This window comes from Martes martes, assembly GCF_963455335.1.
Source record: "Martes martes genome assembly, chromosome: 2".
In the NCBI taxonomy this organism is placed as follows: domain Eukaryota; kingdom Metazoa; phylum Chordata; class Mammalia; order Carnivora; family Mustelidae; genus Martes; species Martes martes.
The window spans coordinates 23922541-23936022 of NC_137889.1; the positions used below are offsets into that span (position 1 = coordinate 23922541).

General features: G+C 39.3%; 1 protein-coding gene across 1 annotated transcript in view; it reads right to left on the bottom strand.

Annotated features, from left to right (window-relative positions):
* Window positions 1–13482, bottom strand: part of ASAH1 (N-acylsphingosine amidohydrolase 1) — a 49002-nt gene that overhangs the window by 20929 nt on the left and 14591 nt on the right. Inside the window, exon 2 of the mRNA XM_080797197.1 lies at window positions 6172–6218. Within this exon, the coding sequence (XP_080653323.1) occupies window positions 6172–6218 (47 nt within the window). The remainder of the gene's footprint in view (window positions 1–6171; window positions 6219–13482) is intronic.

A 13482-nucleotide genomic window follows, 5' to 3' on the forward strand; every position in this document is an offset into this window, starting at 1 on the left:
TACAAGAATCAAGAATGTCATCTTGATATTGCTGGTTTCTGAAAATTAATAAAAGTAAATGTCATTTAGTCTGGAGTCGGGGGCAGCAGAATAGCTGTCAGGCCCAACTGCAGATTCAACAGGAAGAAAGCTGCCTTTCAAGCTGATACTACCCTTAACTACTACTTTACTCTCCCGCCAGGGGAAGAAAGGTTGCCCTGACAACAGCTCGGCCAATGAGAAGCCACTATTCTTCCAACTCCCAGTTTACTCCAGTGGACTTATTTTAACAGCCTTTTCAACTTCCTCTTTTTCTTCTAGAAAACATTGTTCCTCTCTGTTCTGCAGACTTCCCTACGGTTTTGCCCTAGGTTGCTTGTCCCTCGCTATAATTCTCTGCTACATCTGAGTAGACCTATATTCGCTGGTAAAATAACTGGCAGATTTATGTTTAAGGTTAACATTACTTGGTGATCAGAAGTGGAACACAGAGAAAACTCCCAACAATTCCAAGGCTGGTGAGCAAACAGGTGCGGATTAACCACAGAGCCACCTGGGCTCCCTTCTTTCTTGACAATCCTTGGGCTGGGGGGTAAGTTTTCCCTGGGATTCAAGCTCCACTCTCTTTCTGAGAGCTCTCCAGGCTTTATTTGGGATCTGTCTTAAGGCCTTGTTTGTTTGTGTGTGTGTGTGTGTGTTTCTTTTTTTAATCTGAGAGTACTTATTGAGTCCTTTACAAAATCAGACCGCTCCTGTTATAACTGTACTAACTCCTGTTTAGACTGGTGTGAACTGACTCATTTTGGGATTGGACTGTGCCCGCTGGATATGCACTCATTTTTGGTATGACTCCAATTTGGAACTGGATTGTTCCTACTGGAACCATATCGGCCTTTGGCCTGGTGCCTTCTGGAAACAGGCTGTTCCTGTTGAAACTGTGCTATTTAGCATTTTTTTCTCTTTACCCTAGAGAAAAATGTCTAAGAAATGGGCTCTCAATCATCAAAATGCTTCGAGGGTACTCGGCCCCTCCTGGGACTCTAGCTGTTCTATGTTTAAAAACTATGGTCCCTCTGCATATACATTTATAACTAAATAGACTGAGTTAACCAAAAGTAACTCAGAACTTCAACGCCCATTATGGGGACCTTCGGATCTCCCCAAACTTGGTTTACCCAAAAATAAATTAGAAAGCACAGCCACTAAAAAACAAAAAGACCTAAACGGGATGCCTGTTTTAGATGGTACCTTGAGGCTTCTGAATCCCTTCAGGATTTTGAGTTTGCGTCTTTGTAAGATATTATTTCTAAATTAACTGACAAGATACGTGAAAGAAGTCAAAACAGCTTCAGAGACCTTTTTTCCCCCTCTACCTTTGTTTCCAGACACCTGGCAGGTGCCACTTTCCTTTTTTTCCACTGATGAACTTCCTTTTCCTTCTGAAGTACTCCCTGCTCCTTCTCCTGAACCTGCTAAAACCTGCCCCTTTAAAGCCGAGTCTTCCGAGGATCTATAGAAATGCCAAGTTTCTTATGCTCCTGTACTAAGGGAACTATGCAAGTCATGAAGAGTTTTCTGAAGTGACTGGTGACCTCTCCCCCACCCCACAGGCTTACTATAGAATTTACCCTAGTTATTCAAATTTACCAATCTAGTTCTCAGATTTATATCCATTAATCCACATGCTTACTTGCAAAGGCCAGACCAAACACTGGATGAAACTAGTCCGATAGGAACATCCTGAAGGACACACAGAGAAACAGACTCCTAACTTTTGGTAAGACACTAGAACACTCCCAAGGAATATCCACTGGGCAGTTACAGTAGCTTTTCCTAAGCATGTTGTTGGGAACAAAAATTCAAGCTTGTGCACAAATGGCTGATGAATCTCTTCATAACTACTATAATTGACTCTGAATTGTTTTTAAAGAAGGTACTAGTTTTCCTTTAAATGCTGAATCCACCCAGGTAGCATTTAACTCTATACTCATTAATGACCCGAACTGGGATATTTCTCCTTGAGTCTTTTTTTTTTTTTAAGATTTTATTTATCTGGGGAGGGGGGAGAGAGGGAGCATGAGCATGAGCAGGGCCAAGGACAGAGGGAGAAGCAGACTCCCTGCTGAGCAGAAAGCCAAATCAATTCATGACTTGATCCCAGACCCTGGGATCATGACCTGAGCTGAAGGCAGATGCTTAACCAACTAAGTCACCCCGGCACCCCTCTCCTTGAGTCTTTTAAGAGGACCAGGATGAAATGGAAAACCATTTCAGCTTGCTTTTGTCCTAGATGGGTCACCTAAAGGACCGGTAAAATTCTCAAGTTTCGACTTGGGCGAATAAGGCCTAAACCAAAAACCTTCCAGTTTCTGCTATTACTGCAAAGAGCCAGGGCATTACTAAAAAGCTGGGACAAACTTAAGTGCTCTAGGTGCTGTCTAACCATCTAATTCCCAAACACAAGGCCCTGAGGAGCTACAGATGCTCATCCCAATCCTCCCTCTTCGGTGACCTACAGAAACCACTTTCCAGACTGGGAAAAAAAAAAAAATCTATGTCTGTATTAACACCAGAGCTACATTCTCCATGCTTAATCCTACTGCTTTAAAGCAGCCTCCACCTCAGAGCACTAAAAAAGCTCAAGGAGCTAAGGTGAGGTGAAGGGGGGGAGGTGGGAAAAGGGGGAGGTAATCTCTGATAAACCTCAACAGGTTCCCATCTCTGAACCTATTCCCTTTTGTCTAGGCCTACTGAGAGATACGCATCCTTTTTTCCCCACTTCGTTCCTCCATCTCTATTCATTTACTGGGCCAAGATTTCTCACAGAACTATCATGCCAGAATTTCCTTCTCCCCAAAGGGGAAATAATTCTAGAATTTGTTAACAGTAATCAAAAGAGCCAACCAAGGGGATTAAATGACCTTCCACATCTTTCATTGGCTCCATCTCTGACTACAGCTGCATCTAGGAACACTGATTATTTGCTCCTACTGGATCAACTACCACCTCCTTAACAGGCAAAATCGTCAACTGATATTGGCACAATCCCAAGTGCACCTCTCCAACAAGATTCAAATAGATCCCTCAAAACCTCTCTGCAGAATTAATCAATACTCCGTAAAGAAGGCCCTGGAGGCATCAAGCCCCTAAGAGAAGATTACAAGGCTCAGGGCTTCACTATCCCCTGTACTAGTCCCTGTAATACCTCTATTTTATCTGTAAGAAAACCCAATGGCCAAACAGAGGTCTGTCCCAGACCTAAGAACAGTAAATACTACTGTTTCCCCTTGGTATCCTGTTGTTTCCAACCTTCATATGCTACTGATATCCATTCCTACTGAAAGCAAATTTTTCAGATTTTAACTATGCAGAACATTTTTAGTATGCTCACTGATGAGAACAGCCAGTATCTTTTTGCCTTCACTTGGGAAGAACAGCAATACAACTGGATGGTAATATTTATCCCTAGGGTTTCAGAGTCCCCCGTACTTTTCACAAGCCTTAAAAGCTGATTTGGATGATAGAAAGTTTTGGAAAGGCTCTACTTTCTTTAAAATATGTAGATGACTTGCTTCTCTATCCTCCTTTCTCAAACTTCTTTACAGGAGACAACACCCATCTATTAAAATTTGTAGGCTTAAAGGGAAATAAAGTCTCCAAAGTGAGAAAATAAAATAGCAGTTTGCTCAATTTCAAGTTTGATACTTAGGGCATCTGATCTTCAAACAAGAACTACATTCAGATCCAGATGATATCCTATATGATTGTTGACATGACTTTTTGGCCTCTCACGACAATTGGTAAGAAACTCTTCTAACCAAGGCAAGCTTTTTCATGACTTCCTGAGAGTTCTTATTTAAAGGATGTAAGTGGTACATACTGAATGTGGTATGCCATTACAACTTCTTTTTGACATCACTGAGGCAGCACCTTTACCTTTGGCTATTTCTACCCAATAGGACGAAATATATGCCCTTGCTCAAACTTGTCCCTTCACCAAGACTAAAACCACAGACATTAATACCAATAGTCAGTATGCCTTTGGGGCAGTTCATCACTTTGGAATATTATAGAAACAATGAGATGTCCTTACCCACAATGAGGATAAGATTAGAAACAGCTCTTATGTCCAAAATGTACTAGATGTCATGCTTTTGCCAGCTGCTCTATTAATAAGGTTCTTGGGCATACCAGACTTGACTCACTCCCTGGGGGCCAAACAAAACCACCTCATAATATCTTTGGTATTTCCATCAAAAATGCTGCTCTTAAGGAGACCAAGAGACAAACCTCTGTCACAGTCCAAAGGGACGTTCTCCCAGATGATTATTTAGAAAAACTGACAAGAGATAACCAACAACTGACTCTAGAGAGGGAAAAACGACACTGAAAATCTAATAATTGTTGGCTTGATAAAGAGAGACTCTGGTTTGGACCAAATAACAGTCTGGCCCTACCAGAAATTCTAGAACTCCCATCACTCAAATGCATTAAACCACTGGACAAAGTGTTAGTATGTACCTGTACTTTATGTTTACAAATGTACTCTGTGTGCTCTTGGCTGTATCCACTATTCTGCTTCCATTGTCTCTTGAAGCAGAGACTTCCAGGAGGCATATATGACTCTATGTTTGCCTCCACAGGGAAAACCTTTCTTCTAAATTGGAATCAGTGCCAATAAATACTTCAGTTGGCTACTTTCAGACTTAGAGTCCTAGTTTAGAGCCATCATACTTTGGAGTTCTGTTACTTCTTCCGTTCTGTATAATTATTTTAAGTTTTGTATTCTGCTCTCTATTGAACTTTTTAAAAAAACAATGTACTCAATAAGATGATGCTGGTTCAGTGCTATGAGAAAATCTCCAACACTTATGACATTAAGAAGATACAGTCTTTAGATGGGAAGTGCCTGAGTGTTCTCTCCTAACCTTCTTGTTAACTCAAATATGGCTTTAAGTGGTTTCCAACTGCTCTGTACCTTTCTCCCTGCCCAGAAATGTGGAAAACCTGACTCTTGATCACTGATGCTTTCAAAGAAAGATTTTTTTAAATTTATTTTTTTGAAGACTTTCTTTTTTTTAAGAAAGCTTCACCCCCAACATGGGGCTTGAACTTACAACCCTGCAGAAAGAAAGGAGCCTTGCAAATTGGTAATACTTTAGATACTACTTTACTACCCCTGCAGGAAGAAAGGCTTTCCTCCTCTTCTGGCAACAACCCAGCCAATAAGACACTGCCATAACTCAGCCAATAAAAAGCCACTATGCGTCAAACGCCATTTACTCCAAAGGACTCTGGTTTGAAGAGCCTTCCCAACCTCCCCCTTTCCTCTATAAAGGAGGGTTCTCCTCTTTTGTTCTGCTGGCTTCCCTTCGGTTTTGCTGTAGCTTGCTTGTCCTGCATTGTAATTCTCTGCTCTTCACAAGTAAACCCATGTTTGCTGGGAAAATAACTGGCAGTTTTATTTCTAAGGTTAACAGGTTAAAGCTGTACTCTCTTTTCCCCTGCCCCTCCAGGCTACTTTTAGAGAGAAAGAAAGAAGGGCAAAAAAGATTACCCTTCTTTACACCTTTCTCTTCTTTTCCACATTCTGAACCCTCTGGGCTGGTGGGCTGTTCTTACACTTTTCTCATAAACCCATTTAGCCATGAAAGATTTGAAAATGCCATATACCTATATTAAAAATATTAACATAAATGCACTAAAATATGACACTGGCCCTTCCCTTATGTTTTTTAATCTTGTTTTGTCCTCGACAGCTTTGATTATCACACTAAGGGTTTATTTCTTGAAGGTTTCATATATAAGACCCTACACTTTCTTCCAATATAATCTGGTAGTTTATATTCAGGTACCACAGGAAGTCACAGTTCAGCTCTGCATTTGTCAGGATAAAAAAATGCTTGGCAATCGACAGAACTTGCTGGAGAACAGAAATTCTTTTTCTCTCTGACTTTGACTTTAAGGGCATTTTAGTCGTGGGGTACTTCAATATTTGTCTAGGGTCTTAGCCAAACAAACCTGACCAAACAAAAACAAAAACAAAACTGTCCCAGAAGAAAAAAAATTTGTTTAAAGATAGAAGACATGACTTAAATTTTTCTTCATTATTGTCATTTTTATGAGATAATTACATACAGAAAAGTCTCCACAAAGGCCAAAGTCGGTTTTGAATATCTGATGTTTACTCACGTTGGTCCAGAAGGAGGATAGGTTGATTTTCTGCAGTTTTCTGTCCACTGGAAAAAAAAAGAAAGAAAATTAAATTTCAGAAAATAATAAACTGAACAGGCAATTTGTAAAAACAGTTAAAGATTGTGTAGACAAAATCAAGCATGATTAGCCCTTTTAGATTATTTTGATACCTCTTAAAAGTCTTTTCCTCCCACGAAAACTTCTAAAATCTCAAACTTAAGGGCATTTTCAGCCTTAATTCAATTTGTACTAGTGCTGTAATTTGGATTCTATACTGCAAACATACTGAATAAAGAGGAAATGTTAAGAAAGTAAATGGAAATGTTTAACTCAGATAGGCTGATTTATCACTAACAGTAAATTAAATCTTGATAGAATATGATGTCACTTGAATTTATGAACCAACTCCATTGTAACAGAGATTTGCATCCCAAACCAGATTTTCAGGACACACTATGCAGGGCCCTTCATAATCTGGCCATACTTTACCTTCCCAGCCTCCTTTCCTGCCACTCCTCCTATCTCGCACAGCCACATGCAAACATGTCCTCTGATCTCTGACCTTTTCCTATCTGTGCATGCAGTGTTCCAGTGACCTAAAATGCCATTTCTCCACCTAATGAACTTTGGACTTCAATTTTTTTTTAATATTTTATTAATTTATTTGACAGAGTGAGATCACAAGTAGGCAGAGAGGCAGGCAGAGAGAGAGGGAGAAGCAGGCTCCCTGTTAAGCAGAGAGCCCGATGTGGGGCTCCATCCCAGAACCCTGAGATCATGACCCGAGCCAAAGGCTGAGGTCTAACCCACTGAGCCACCCAGGCGCCCCTGGACTTCAATTTTTAAGACCCAGTTCAAACACTGTGGTTTGTGAAATCTTCCTCTACCTCTCATATGAAAATAGTCATACTGTCCTCTATCCTCTCCCCAGCACCAGTACACATGTCTATCACCATAGTTATGACATACTGTAATTATTTGTTTCTCTCTCCACCTCCTGGCTCCCAACACTGAAGCCAGTAAGTGAATGAATGAATGAATGAGACATTTTAGGGAGAGCTGTTGAAGCTTAGTAGCAAAATAAAACCAGCTCTTAACATAAAACGGTAAAAGTCCACATGAATTTACAATGTTTTTATTACTAGTTCAAGATAGCAAGCATGTTTATCTCCTTCCTTCTGTAGACCCAATATTGTAAAAAGTAAAATAATTCTTTTAAAAGATTTTATTTATTTATTTGACAGACAGAGATTACAAGTAGGCAGAGAGGCAGGCAGAGGGAGAGGGGGAAGCAGGCTCCCTGCTGAGTAGGAAGCCCGATGTGGGACTCGATCCCAGGACCCTGGGATCATGACCTGAGCCGAAGGCAGAGGCTTTAACCCACTGAGCCACCCAGGCGCCCAAAGTAAAATAATTTTTTAGAAAGAAGTATAAATCCACAATAGGAGGTGGAATAGGGAAGGAAACTATTAGAACTATAGTTTGAGCTCAGAAAGTATTTCTACAGCAAGTACGTGTGGGAATGGAGATATAACACATTGTTTTAACTTTTTTTTTTTTAATTGAAGTACAGGTGACACACAATGTTACATTAGTTCCAAGTGTACAACACAGTGATTCCACCAACTCTGTATGTCCTGCTGTACTCACCACAAGCCACCATTTGTCTCCAGACAATGCTTTTGTAATACCACTACCTATACTCTCTACGCTGTAATTTTCACCCCTGTGATTTATTCATTCCATAATGTATTAACTTTTTATAGTAAAGAAGTGTATAATGTAGCATGACCTACCTGTGATCCAAACATTAACTAACTTTAGTACAGTATGTTTCTCATGTAAGTGCTGTTTGCCTTGTAATTTTATACTGAATTCACTAAGAAACAATACCAAAAATTATCAGAAGCTAATTCAATCATTAGAATTAGAATAATGTTAGAATATAACATCTTACATAATATACAGCAACAATTTGATAATTCGGTGTCAAGATAGCAAAGGCTAATCTCCATAGCCCTTCAATGTTCAGTAACAGTGGCTGAGGGTGGTTCTTGTTTGGAAAAATTTCAGCCCCTGAGTTTAAAATTCATAGTAAAACTTAACTGCTGCTAACCTGACTACTGTGAAATACAGAAGTTTGGATATTCAGCATCTCTTTCTTCCTTTTTTTTTTTTTTTTTTAAGATTTTATTTATTTGACAGAGCGCAAGTAGGCAGAGAAGCAGGCGGAGGGAGAGGGAGAAGCAGGCTCTCCACCAAGCAGGGAGCCTGATGTGGGGCTCGATCCCAGGATGCTCTGGGATCAAGACCTGAGCCAAAGGCAGCCGCTTAACCAACCGAGCCACCCAAGCGCTCCCAGCATCTCTTTCTTATAAAAATTCATAGAAATGATAATGGTTACATCTATAAGACGTAAAGAAGTTCATGCTTGGTATTACTGGTTCATTAACGCATGACAGATTCAAACATTTTCCACAAAGTACCTGCCAATCACTACTATGATTAATAACCACAAGCTTGAAACAACTTGCATTTCCACAAGCTTTGTACATCTGCCCAACTAAGCTTTTGTCTGCTCCACACATATTCTTACCACTGTCAGTTGTTATACAAAATAGCAGGTTCCATTTCAGGTCTTACTGAATTACTCAGTTCTCAAGTTCTTTGAAAGTATCCTTACTTGTAGCTGTTCCACCAGACTATTCACTGAGACTAATGAATTCTTCAGTCTCAAACTTGGCACTGATGCTTTAGTAAACAGCAATAACTGATCAGTAATCAATAACTTCAGTACCAATAACTGGGAATCGGTTTGCCTTACTCTCCAATTGATAAGGATATGTCTACCAAAGTCCCAGGTAGCTCTTTTCATGTAAAGGCTAACAGTGCACAACAGATTTTCCCAGGATACATTTCTTCTACTGCTGCAATCAAATGTGATTTCATTAACTCACCATGGCTCAATGAGTTTCCCTGCTTTGCTAACAGATGAACTACTTGAAGATTTATTTCCACTGCAACCTCATTTTGCTTTTTAAAATTTGTAAATAAATTCTGTGATGAGATACTCTTTTAAGTTGTCTTCCTTTTCTGATCATTTTTTCCTACGGTTGGGAATACTGTGATGACTGCTTAATCCATGTTAACACGTACTGCATTCCTTCAACACAATGCTAGATGTGCTCTGTCATCTAATAATTAACTGCCAAGATAATCCACACTCTACTCTGCCTTGAGAAAGCAACATCTGAAATTCACTTTTTGTGTTTTGACATGATAGGTCTGCACTGATAACTTTTTTTTTAAAGATTAAAATAACATGGTACGTTGATACATGTGGCACTTAAAATGCAGTTCAGTTAAAACTGCATAACTATCACTTGAAGTATGCCGAGCGGCAGTGGAAAGCCACAAGGCCCTGTACACAGGCTCTGCTCGACAGCCATGGTAAACGCAAGGCAGCCACAGACAGTAAGCAAATACATAACGGTGGCTATGTTCCAATACAACTCTGTGGATGGACACCGACATGTGAATTCCATGTAGTTTTTACATGTCATGAAATATTAATCTTCTTTGGATTTTTCCCTCCCAACTTAAAAAAAAAAAACATCAACACCATTCTTCGCTCACAGGTCTTACAAAAACAGGTAGCAAGGCTGTACTGGGCCTGCTGACTGAGGTGTGCCAGCCACGGCTGGAAAGCATGAACACCCATGTTCATGTTCTTCCTAGATGACTTTTTTAGTTTCTTTAGAGGAAAACCCTTGGAGGTAGTGTGTACATGTGAAACAAAGAGAAGGAGAAAGAGATTGTGTGTGTGTTAGTTTTCTGCCTAGTAGTAAATACCAAATGGAGTTTTGTATGCAGAGGTCAGGATGAGGTTACTTTCTGTTTACTGACCCATCAATTCAACTCTCTCCTTTCATCCTCATTTAATGTCCTTAGAATACCCTCCAGAATAACTGCAACTCTGAGCCAGGAACCTCTCAGGGAGCTCTTTTCCTCACAATAGCTGGTTCTACCTCATCTTATCAGCCAACACTCCTGCATCTGCCACCGAACTACCAAAAATCAACTGAAAGTGCCTCATTCCTACAGTCATTTAAAATCATATGTTCGGGGCCCCTGGCTGGCTCAGTCCGTTAAGCATCTGCCTTCGGCTCAGGTCATAATCTCAGGGTCCTGGGATTGAGCCCCACGTGGGGCTCCCTGCTCAGCGGGAGTCTTCTCCCTCTCCCACTGCCTCCCCCCCACTTGGGCTCTCTCTCTCAAATGAATAATAAAATCTTAAAAAAAATAAAATCATATGCTCATGTATTTGTATTTGCTCATGTATAGTATTTGGCAGCACCTGATTATATTAGTTTCCAATGGCAGCTGTAACAAACTACCACAGATGTAATGGGTTAAAACAACACAAATTTATTATGCTATAGCTCTGGAGGTCAGAATCTAAAGTGGGTCTGCAGGATGTGTTCCCTCCAGGGCTCTAAGGGAGAATCTGTTCCCTGACTTTCCCATCTTCTGGAGGTCACCTACATTCTTTGGCTTGTGGCCCTCCAGCCTCAAAGCCAGGAGCACAGCATCTTTTCTCTTCTATAGCCTCCTGCCTCCCTCTTACACAGATCTCTGTAATTATACTGGGCTCCTCTGGTTAATCCAGTGTAATGTCCCCATCTCAAGCTCCTTTACTAAATTCCATCTGCAAAGCCCCCTTTGCCACAAAAAGAACATATTCACAGCTTCTCAGGATTAGGACATGGGCATCTTTGGGAAGCTATTACTCATCCTACCACACTATCCACACAAAAAGACACTGCTGAGGATGAAATATGTAAAATCTCATTGCAGATCAGGAATAAAATATAAACATTTGCTATCAATTTGGAACACTAAACCTGAATCCCAATAAGCAAAATGCCTACTCCATAAGATATCAATTGTTCTCATTAGTAGACCTATTACAAAACATGTATTAACTTGTTAATATATTTTCATAAATAAAAATTTGTGGAAATATATGTTATATAAGTACCTATATAATATCTTTGATTTGGCTCTTAACCCCCAATGCCTAAAAGATACCTAGCCATGTACAAAAAAAGGTCTCTTAGTCTAATGTTTAGGCACAAACAAATGAAAAAGAGCTTAACAGAAAAATATTCAATAATTTAAGAAACATAAGAAAAATAAGTAATATAAAATAATGATCAGTTTCAACACTCCTGATTACTAGTAACCTCAAGAAAAATTCAGTATATCTATAAAATAAAAACAAGATGATATGGAAAAAAAGTAAACAAAATGATTAAAAACATAACTGCTGAAATAAAAAGATAGGACAGTAAAGGTGAGAAAATATGTCTTAGAATAAAAATAAGTCATATAGGAAACACAAGAAAGGTATTTATCCAAATATCAACATAGTGATTTGAAGGGGCACCTGCCTCCCAATGTTTATAGCAGCAATGTCCGTAATAGCCAAAATATGCAAAGAGCCCAGATGTTCACTGACAGATGAATGGATAAAGAAGATGTGTGTGTGTGTGTGTATAATGAAATATTACTCAGCCACCAAAAAGAATGAAATCTTGCCATTTGCAATGGGGTGGATGGAACTAAAGTGCATTATGCTAAGTGAAATAAGTCATTCAGAGAAAGACAAATACCATATGATTTCTCTCATATCTGTTATTTAAAAAAACAAAACAGATGAACATAGAGGAAGGGAAGGAAAAATAAGATGAAAATTGAGAGGGAGGCAAACCATAAAAGACACCAAACTCTAGGAAACAAACTTAGGGTTGCTAGATGGGTGCTGTGTCGGAAGAAGGGATAATTGGATGATGGGCATTAAGGAGTGTACTTGATGTCACGATCAATGGGTGTTATATGCAACTGATGAAGCACGAAATTCTCATTCTGAAAAGAATAATCCAATATATGTTAACTACATTGAATTTAAATAAAGAAAAAAAAAAGAAAAAGGAAAAATAACAAAATAAACCACAGGAGAAAAAAAAATAGAAGGGTTTATAAAATTAATAGGTAGGGTCCAACATCTGATTAATAGGATTTCCAGAAAGAGAAAGCACAGAAAATAAAGGGAAGGAAATTATGAAAGAAGTAATATAAGAAATTTTGTTAGAGCTGAATGGAGATGTGTTTTAAAGTGTAAAGGACTACTGATAACTCAAAAAAAAAAAAAAAAAAAGACCAAAAAAAAGAGCCTTCAGTGAGACACGTTACGTGCTATTTCAGACATAAAGAATAAAGACAAAAAACATAAAAGCTTCTAGCACTAGGTGGAGGAGGATATCCTATATAAGAATAAGAATTACACTCCCATCAGACTTCTCAACAGCTACATGAATGCCAGAAGAGAGTGACACCATCATTTCCTTGGCAGGGAATTAATTTCAAACTAGAACTTTCTAACTGGTCAAGGCATTGATCAATTTTGGGATTTAATGAAGTTTTCAATTTTAAGTCAATACAAGGACACAGAAAGTGTACCTCCTATACATTATTTCTTAAGTTACTTCAAGATATATTATTCTAGCAAAACAAGGGAGTAAACTAAGTAAAAGAGAACAGGATCCAAAAACAATGGCTCCAACATACACTGTAAAGGAAACTCTTAGAAATTACACTTCCAGGGGCGCCTGGGTGGCTCAGTGGGTTGAAGCCTCTGCCTTCGGCTCAGGTCATGATCCCAGGGTCCTGGGATTGAGCCCCGCATCAGGCTCTCTGCTCAGCAGGGAGCCTGCTTCCCCCCCTTCTCTGCCTGCCTGTCTGCCTGCTTGTGATCTCTGTCTGTCAAATAAATAAATAAAATCTTAAAAAAAAAAAAAAGAAAGAAATTACACTTCCATTAGATACCAAGAAACAGGTGTCCTAAAAAGGGAGACTCCATAGGATAAACTGTATGGTTGAAGGGCTGGAAGAACTTGAGGTTACAAGAGAAGCACAGACTTTACGAACAAAAGAAAAACAACTAGAAACTACAGGAAGAAATTGCAGTATCAGAAAAATATGGTACAAATAAAAACAAATTAGTCCCAAATAGATTAGGGATTCAGTAAGTTTTAAGAATGGATACAACAAATAGAGAATAAATCAGAGATTGAATAATATACAGAACATAGGTAGAATGGGGGCACCTAGGTGGCTCAGTTGGTTAAGCACCCAACTCTTGATTTCAGCTCAGGTCATGACTCAGGGTCATGAGATTGAGCTCTGTGTAGGGCTCTGCACTCAGTGTGGAGTCTTCTTAAGATTCTCTCTCTCTCTCCCTCTCTT